Raw genomic sequence first — 9,214 nt, forward strand, 5'->3', positions numbered from 1 at the left:
ACTCCTCTGCCCTTATCTCCTCCTACTCACCTCCTCATTCATTGCTTCAGCCTCACTGGCTTCCTCCCTGTTCCTGGAACATGGCAGGTGTGCTCCTGCCTCAGGGCCTTTGCTCAAGCTATTACCCCTGCCTGGAATCCTCCTATCCCATGGCTTGAACGTGCTCAAATGGAGTCCTCTCAGTGAGTCGACCCTGACTTATCTACTAAAATTATTACCACTGCCACCTGTCCCTTCCATGACCTCTTCTCTGCTACTTGTCACTTAGCAGTTATCATCTGACATTCTGTATAACTGCTTGTTACTGTCTCCCCCCAACCGCCCACTTTGGCTGCACATAAGCTCCGTAAAGACAGGAATTCCTGCCTGATGTGTTCACTGTTGAATCCTCAACACTGAGAAGAGTGCACAGTGGGTTCTCGATGAATGAATGAGCCACATATAAATATGCTAGCGGAATGCCTGGTAGGCAGTGAGCACTATGGGATTCATCATAATCTAAAAATACGTCATTGAGTCATATGATAAACATAAGTTAATTGTTTGGTATGTACTTTCTGTCCTGGTCTTTGAAAAATGAAGCTACCACTAATTTGTTGTTGTTGTTGTTGTTGTTAATTGGCGGGAGGCAGTTTGGTGGGGAGGGATTCCCACAGCCTTTGGAGGTGGGCAGATCTGCCTTGAGCCCTGGCCTGGCCACTTGCCAGCTGAGCAACTTGGCCAAGTTGCTCAGCCTTGCAGAGCCTGGTCTCTTCACTGATGGTGCTTGTTGGAAATGCCCTGCAGCCCAGGACCTTGCTGGGAGCCCTGGGGTGAGACTTTGCCCTTTCTGCAAGATGGACAGGACCACCTCCAGGACGTGCCCAGCTGCTGTGCCTCTCTAAGACCTGCCGGTGGGGTGAGCAAACGATCGTTGAATGCGCTGCTCAGGAGGGACAGGAGGTGACATCTCTGAGATCGCCAAATGGGAGGTGACTCAGCCCTGGCCTATCCTGAGGTCCCCTCTCCAATCCCTCTGCCCCTCAAGCCTGAGATTATAAACAAGTGACTCAGAGGAATGATGGGAGAATGCCCCATAACAGTTCACACCAGTGTCCTGGGGGCTAAATTTAACCCACAGCTGCAGCCTCTGGCACTTTGGGAGCAAGTTAATCTTGGTGGCTGAGGCTGATGTGTGTGTGTGTGTGTGTGTGTGTGTGTGTGTGTGTGTGGTGGTGGGGGAGGTTGGTAAGGAGGTCAGAGAAGGCTGGGCATAAAGACTGGCTATCCTTGGCCTCTACTCTGACCCCCTAAATGGTAGACAGGGTACAAGGGCCCCAAGGCCACGTAGGCTCAGGTCAAGCTTAGTATGGACCAAAGACAGTGAGCATAGACAGCTGTCTTGGAACATTAAACTCTTAAGAGTGTTAACGTTTTGAACACTAGAATCCACAGTGTCACTCCTCTAGAATGCTAAAACCCTGGGAGTTTTTATACCTAGAATAGTTGAATCCTAGGAAATTAATTTTCTAGCGTGTCTGACGCCTTACAGTGTTAAAACCCTGTGATAGTGTACTCCCAGGAACACAGAACCTCAGTGCTTCTGAGCCTCAGCAGAACTGTAATTGTGGCCCTTAGAATTGAACTCCTCCAATGCCTCATTGTGTAGAAAGGGAGACTGAGGCTCAACAGAGCCATGTGACCTGTACAGGCCCTTTGGAAAGATGGTGACCTTCTTGCTTCCTTGCACAGTCTAAGGAGGGTCTCAGATCTGGAGCAGAAAGGGGGAAAGGTCCTCCCATTTTAAAGATAGGGCACCAAGGTCCCCAGTGAGTGAATGCCATTCCCAAGTTCATTGAGCAGGAAACCCAAGCACACTGAATCCAGGGGTGGCTGGGGTGAGATATACTCCAGGGAAGAAGATGGAAGCACCCAGACAGAAAAGCCCAGAAGGCATGAAGGAAGGGAGACCCTGGAAGAGGGATACCAATGCTTCTTCCTCCCTGGACCGAGGGGCAGAGCTTGAGTCATCCCCTTCCTTCAGGGGTATTGCCTGACCAAGGAATGCAGTCTTAATTGCAACGGAACCTCGGTGTGCTCCATTTAGAAATGAGGCAGCGAGGCTCTCCTAGGCCCAGACACCCCACCCCCGTCCCATGAGCCCCTGGGGCTGAGTCAAGGCTGCTCTGGGAGGGGGCCTCCACCCAGCTGTCCCCTCTGCGTCATGTGCAGGAAGCCAGGCAGCTCGCCTTACAGGGTCTTGTCCACCTCTATATATAGCTCCGTGAAGACAGCTGCGTAGACTGAGAGTGGCCCAGAAGGAAAGCAGAGGAATAGAAAAAGGAGCCCCCCCTGGCCAGGCAGCGGCACCCCAAGCCACCCACCATGGCGCTGGGCTTGGAGCAGGCGGAGGAGCAGCGGCTGTACCAGCAGACGCTCCTGCAGGACGGGCTCAAGGACATGCTGGACCACGGCAAGTTCCTCGACTGTGTGGTGCGGGTAGGGGAGCGCGAGTTCCCGTGCCACCGCCTGGTGCTGGCCGCCTGCAGCCCCTACTTCCGGGCGCGCTTCCTGGCTGAGCCCGAGCAGGCCGGCGAGCTGCGCCTGGAGGAGGTGTCCCCGGACGTGGTGGCCCAGGTGTTGCACTACCTGTACACGTCGGAGATCGCGCTGGACGAGGCGAGCGTGCAGGACTTGTTCGCAGCAGCACACCGCTTCCAGATCCCGTCCATCTTCACCATCTGCGTGTCTTTCCTACAGAAGCGCCTGTGCCTCGCCAACTGCCTGGCCGTCTTCCGCCTCGGCCTCCTCCTCGACTGTGCGCGCCTGGCCGTGGCCGCCCGCGACTTCATCTGCGCGCGCTTCTCACTCGTGGCGCGCGACGCCGACTTCCTCGGGCTCTCGGCCGACGAGCTCATCGCCATCATCTCCAGCGATGGCCTCAACGTGGAGAAGGAGGAGGCGGTGTTCGAGGCGGTGATGCGGTGGGCGGGCAGCGGCGACGCCAAGGCGCAGGCAGAGCGCCAGCGTGCGCTGCCCACCGTCTTCGAGAGCATACGCTGCCGCCTGCTGCCGCGCGCCTTCCTGGAGAGCCGCGTGGAGAACCACCCTCTTGTGCGTGCCCAGCCTGAGTTGCTGCGCAAGGTGCAGATGGTGAAGGACGCACACGAGGGCCGCCTCACTGTGCTGCGCAAGAAGAAGAAGGACAAGGGGAAGGAGGCAGCCGGGTCCAAGGCTGCTGACAAGGGCACAGGCGAAGCCAAGGCACAGGAGGAGCAGGTGGAGGAGGACGAACGTATCATACCCGGGATCCTCAATGACACTCTGCGCTTTGGCATGTTCCTGCAGGACCTCATCTTCATGATCAGTGAGGAGGGAGCCGTGGCCTATGATCCAGCAGCCAACGAGTGTTACTGTGCTTCCCTCTCCACCCAGATCCCTAAGAACCATGTCAGCCTCGTGACCAAGGAGAACCAGGTCTTTGTGGCCGGGGGCCTCTTCTACAACGAGGACAACAAAGAGGACCCCATGAGTGCTTACTTCTTGCAGGTGCCTGCCCAGCCCTGGGAGGGGCAGCCAGCACTGGGTTCTGGGAATGGAGAGGGGCAGCCTTGGGGCCCAGGAGAAGCTTGTGTCTACTTGTTGGGAGTGGCCATTGGGTCTAGGACGAGAAGTACACCGGCGGGGGGGGGGGGGGGTTGACTGAGCCACTTGCCTGAAGGTTGAAGACAGTTATAGGCAATTGACAATTAGTTACATAACTCCGATGTCTCAGTTTCAGGGGGATGTTGGCCCCAGGATGGTCTTATATGTTGGAGGCTCTATCTCTGCCCAGGAGTTGAGGTCAGACACAGTGAGAAGGGGGAGCAAGGTCAGTGTAGGGGTCTGGAGCCAGGACCTTTGCATGAAGCCAGGACTGGAGTAGAGAACAGAGTGTCCCAAACAAAGGGACTTTCCTGCCTAGTCTTTTCACTGTACAGATGAGAAAATTGAGGCCCGCAAAGGGCCAATAGAGTGGGGTGTCCAGTCCAAATGGTAGTGTAGTGTGGGATCTCGGAGGGCAGAGATGACGGTTTCCTGGTGACTGGCCATGTAGGTTTGAGTCTTGCTATTTGGGGGGGAATTTGGATGCGTGAAGGGGAAGTTAGGGTGTTTCTGCCTGGGGAATGGTAAGCAAGGGACAGAGACTGGAATGAACCTAGCCAGTGGTGTGCTCAGTGAGGCCTGACCAGGTGTGAGAAGGGTGAGGGGCAACACGGTACCAGGGTTAAACCAGGGGCAGGGTGGGGGGACCAGGGGTGGCTCCACCAGTTACCAGCCAAGGCATATGGCGGGCACATTGTTTATTTTCTCCGGGCCTCTGTTTGTAAATGGGGATATTATTTTGCCTGCTTGATAAGGTTGTTTGAAGGTTACTTGATGGTGATAAAGCATTCATCCTCACACCGCTCAGCCTCCAGAAACTTTCCAGATAGATGAGCCTCTGATACCATTGTGTAAGACTGTGGAGGTGGTCGGGGCCACAGATTTACACTGTAGATCTTAAGAGATGAGTGGCAGAGCTGTATTTGGAGGTTTCCTGTACAGTGGGATGTGGTGGAAAACAGGGCAGGCAGGCCTCACTTGCAGAGTTGTACTGGGGAAGGGACAGGACTTCGCGTGGGGTGCCCCATCCTGGCGCTGTAATGGTGGTTTCCGGGTGCCTAACCTCCGGAGGCCTCAGTTGTTCTTCGCCTGGTAGGAAGAGAGGGCACTGTCTCCAGGGATGACCTCCAGGCTGCTCTGGCCCCACCTGGAGGCCCGGGGTGGCTGGGCGGGGTGGAGCGGGGCCGGGGACGTGGGGGCCGGTGGCTGACTGGACGCCCGGCCCCGCAGTTTGACCACCTGGATTCCGAGTGGCTGGGAATGCCACCGCTGCCCTCGCCGCGCTGCCTCTTCGGCCTGGGAGAGGCTCTCAACTCCATCTACGTGGTCGGCGGCCGGGAGCTCAAGGACGGCGAGCGCAGCCTAGACTCGGTCATGTGCTACGACCGGCTGTGAGCGCGGGCCGGGGGCGGGGCGGGGCGGGGCGGCGCTGAGGGGCCCCGCGGCGGGGGCTCGAGCGAGAGCCGGGGCTGCGGGCAGGCGGAGGCGGGGCGGTCGGCAGGGGGGTGCGAGAGGGACCTGGGGGTGCAGGTAGCGCACGGGGTGCGCTCCGAATGTGTGTCGGGTGGGCGGGCGACTGCAGAGACGCGGACCCAGCGCACGCCTGACCCCGGCGCTCGCCCTACTCCCGTCCCCTTCAGGTCGTTCAAATGGGGCGAATCGGACCCGCTGCCCTACGCTGTGTACGGCCACGCGGTGCTCTCCCATATGGACCTGGTCTACGTCATTGGCGGCAAGGGCAGTGACAGGTGAGGCTGGGGCCTGGAGCGAGCGCACGAGCGGGTTTGTAGGTTAGAGCGGGAGCACAGCCTCCCCAGGCTCTCCAGGGCTGGTGCGGGCTGCAGGGACCCAAGCCGAAGCCGAAGCCGAGGAGGGGCGCTGTGCTCCCGAAGCCGAGGAGGGGCGCTGTGCTCAGGCTCCTCCCCTCTCACTCGGTGTCCCCCACCTTCCAGGAAGTGCCTGAAGAAGATGTGTGTCTATGACCCTAAGAAGTTCGAGTGGAAGGAGCTGGCACCCATGCAGACTGCCCGCTCCCTCTTCGGGGCCACCGTCCACGACGGCCGCATTTTTGTAGCCGCTGGGGTCACAGACACGGGGCTGACCAGTTCAGCGGAAGTATACAGCATCGCGGACAACAAGTACGACTGTTTCCTGACCCCTTCGGCTGGGCAGCCAGGGACCAAGGGCCCCACTGTAACTGCCTGGCTGTGTGGCTTTGGGCCTGTTGGCCCTCTCCGTGTCTGTCCTGGCAGGACCCATAGTTGCTGCCCTGGGCGTCTGCTGTTGAGCTTGGACGTCAGCACAGACATAGCCTCTCTCCCCTGATCAGCAACGAGGCGGGCTTCCCCCACGAGGTGGGGCAAGGGGTATGGCCAGCTTGCTCTGCAGGAGAGAGCTCCCAGGAGTGGGGTGGGAGGTGCCAGGTTCCTCATTCAGAGACTCATACCAGGCAGTGGCCTGGTGCCAGGGATACAACGGTGACCAAAACAGATGCTGCCTGGTCCTGGGAGGTCGGGAGAAAACTGAGTTGGAAGTCCATTTGGACTTAGCCCACGAAAGGGATGGTGGGAGAAGGATGCCCCAGGCAGAGGGAAGTTGGTGCCAAGTTGGGCCTTGGCTCAGGTATGGTGGGTGGGCTGGAGAGGTGGCGAGCAGGGCTGCGGGACTTTATCCTGAGGGCGGTGAAATGCCTGTGATGGCTTTTAGGCTCACATCTGTGTTTTATTAGATGACAGCTGATGTGGAGAACAGACGAAAGATTTCCCAGGAGGCAGGGGTGCAGCTGTATAGCAAGGGAGGGTGGTGGCCTGGAGATGCGGGCACAGCAGAAATGGGGCAGAGGGGATGCACTGGAGAAAGACGTAGGCTAGGGCATCTCCCACTGTAATGCACACACGAATCTCCCAGGGATCATGTTAGAATGCAGATTCTAATTCTCAGGCCTGGGGAAGGGCCTGAGTGTGTCTTTGTAATAATTCCCCCTCCGCCCCCAGGTGATGCTGATGCCTTCTGGTCTACGAGCCACACCTTGAGCAGCTCGAGTTTAGGAGACACAAGAAATAGAACTTAGAGACTGATTGGATGTTGGGGATAAGAGGGAGAAGTGGACGCCTTTGAGGCAGGGTGGGAGGCCATTTATTGGAGAACAGTTGGCATTAGATCAGAAACGTGAGGGTCCAGTTAGGACCTGTGGGTTTGAGGGAACTGGGGGCATCCAGGAGGAGCCCACCAGGGCAGGGAGAACGCTGAGCAGGGGTCAACAGAAAATGGAGGGGACGAGCTCCCTCGGGAGAGAGAGTGTAAGAGGGAGAAACCGAGGCCCGGACCCCAAGGGATGGTGAGGGCAGATACATCATCCAGGAAGGAGCCTGAGGACAGGAGAGGGTAGGCAGGGGGGAGGTGAGAAAGGCACATCAGCAGAGATGCGTGCTGTGCCTGGATGTTATGCTCTGTGGTGGCTGGGGACCTGAGTGCTGTTTTGGAGGGTAGGGATGAAGGCCCAACTTCAGGGCCAGAGGAGGGGAGTGAAGACACCCTGAGAATAACTGGGCAGTGAAAGGAGAAGAAGGATGGGGCAGGGGCACCAGGAGAGGACTGCTCAGTGGCCGCTGAGGTAGCGAGCAAGCAAGAATTAGTTCAGGAGCAAAGGAGGGACAATGGGGAGATCTGTGGTGGATTTCACGGGACAGGCTGGATGCAATGACCAGGGGTCCATGAAGGGAAGTGGCAGGGGCAGGAGAAAGGGGAAGACCTGCGGGAGGTCCTGGGAGGGTCAGGACACAAGAGGTTGTGCTGGGAGCATGGGTGTCTGGGATTCAGGTTTCAAAGAGGTGCAGCTGAAGCTATGGGCACTGGGGCTCCTGAGGCCCCTGGGTGATGCGCCTCTTCATGCCCCCTTCTCCCCACCAGGTGGGCACCCTTTGAAGCCTTCCCACAGGAACGCAGCTCACTCAGCCTGGTCAGCCTGGCGGGCACCCTTTATGCCATCGGTGGCTTTGCCACACTGGAGACCGAGTCTGGAGAGCTGGTCCCTACAGAGCTCAATGACATCTGGAGGTGAGCCTGGCCCAGGGAGGTGAGGGGAAGTCTGAGCAAGGCTGATGCCCCACAGCAGGACTGGCAAGCTCATTTGGGAGTGGGGCGATTCCTCTTCCAGGGAGTCCCATGGGGAAGGGGCACCAGACACACCCTGCTCGGCCCCTGGAATCAGGTACTCCAAGAGTCAGTCTCTGTGTGGCTGGCAAAGTCTGGGTTGACTCACAGGGTACCAAGTCCCACTGTGGAGCATCAGCCGTGTCTCAGTCAGGAGCTGACCCCAAGCTTAGGGCAGAGACCCACAGAAACAGGCCCCAGGGAGTAGAGGGGGCCCTGAAGAGGCAGCTAAGCTTTTCTTCCCTGCTCCATCCTGGAGAACTGGGGCCAGGATTGAGAAGAAGCTGGACCCCAGCTTCTCAGAACCATCACCTTCCATCTGACCCTTCCTGGGGGTGGAGGGAAGAGGTTTCCGTGCCTGGAGCACCTGCTGCTGGCATGGGGGTGGGTGGAACTTGGGGACCGGGGCTTCTGGAGTGCTGAATACAGAATTGTCCAGAGGAGGGACCATGGAGATGCAGGCCTTCCTGGAGGAGTGTGGCATTCCTTAAGAGGTGACCCTTCCTGGAATGTGGGGTGGCTGTTCTTTAAGGGTGGGCCTTGTGGCAGCCCCCTTTCCCAGGGCATGAGAATTCTCCAGGACCAGACCTTCCTGGAGATGGGCCTGGGGCCGGAGGGACAGTCCCCAGGGGTGGGCCTAGCATACCCAGCCACCCCTCCCTGCCGGGGCCCACTCTGCACTTGGCTGACCAAGCTCTGCGCTCCTGTCCCCAATCCCTCCCACCCCCAGATATAATGAGGATGAGAAGAAGTGGGAGGGCGTCCTGCGGGAGATTGCCTACGCAGCCGGTGCCACCTTCCTACCTGTGCGGCTCAACGTGCTGCGCCTGACCAAGATGTGACCAGCCCGGAGGGCCTGAACTTAGCATCCCTCCTGTCCTGTGGCCACACAGGCCCGCCATGTGGGGACTCCCGAGAGGAGGCTGGGAGAGGCCAGAACCCACCTGGATCCCGTTGTGCCGCCCGGGCTGCTGCTTTGGCAGGGGAGGGAAATTGCTGCCCAGTCCTAGCCTTTCCGGGCAGGGACGAGGAACTTAAGGGCTCATAGGCATCTCCGTATCCTTGATGTCCTTGTTCCATGAGCCAGAACCACAGAGAGGTGTCCCAGGCTGCATTCTGGCCCAGTCCCAGCTTGCGTGTGTGTGCGTGGGGAAATTTCCCCACGGGAAGCCATCTCCTTACCTGTCAGATGGGGAGTGTCCCCCTCAAGCACACCCTGCGGCCTGGATAAGTCACCTTCCTTAAGAAGAATAAAGTGCCTTCTGAGCAAGTAGCTCAGGGTCTGGAATCAGGTACTCCAAGAGTCAGTGACCAAGTGGTTGAAGATTCTGGGCTTCAACGTTCAGCTGCTGGGCTGGCCAGGTCAGCGGCCTCTGCACCGCACACAGGTATCTCCTCCGCAGTCTGTGTGCACCAAGAGCCTGCCCCCCACTCCCTG

The 9,214-nt window shown here is 58.4% G+C and overlaps 1 protein-coding gene across 2 annotated transcripts; it reads left to right on the plus strand.

Moving 5' to 3' along the window:
- The first annotated feature begins 798 nt into the window (after nt 1-798).
- On the plus strand, nt 799-9,071 carry KLHL40 (kelch like family member 40). 2 transcript variants are annotated; one of them, XM_040479947.1, is made up of 7 exons: nt 799-898; nt 2,260-3,528; nt 4,855-5,015; nt 5,265-5,372; nt 5,577-5,762; nt 7,534-7,680; nt 8,507-9,071. In XM_040479947.1, the coding sequence occupies exons 2-7, from the start codon at nt 2,365-2,367 to the stop codon at nt 8,616-8,618; spliced, it is 1,878 nt and encodes a 625-aa protein (XP_040335881.1). In that variant the 5' UTR covers nt 799-898; nt 2,260-2,364; the 3' UTR covers nt 8,619-9,071. The 2 variants fall into 2 exon arrangements, with proteins under 2 accessions (XP_040335881.1, XP_040335880.1); XM_040479946.1 differs by having other exon boundaries at nt 807-971.
- The last annotated feature ends 143 nt before the right edge of the window (nt 9,072-9,214 follow it).

The sequence above is a fragment of the Herpailurus yagouaroundi genome, unplaced genomic scaffold (assembly GCF_014898765.1).
Source record: "Herpailurus yagouaroundi ecotype Mexico unplaced genomic scaffold, PumYag 159, whole genome shotgun sequence".
NCBI lineage: Eukaryota > Metazoa > Chordata > Mammalia > Carnivora > Felidae > Herpailurus > Herpailurus yagouaroundi.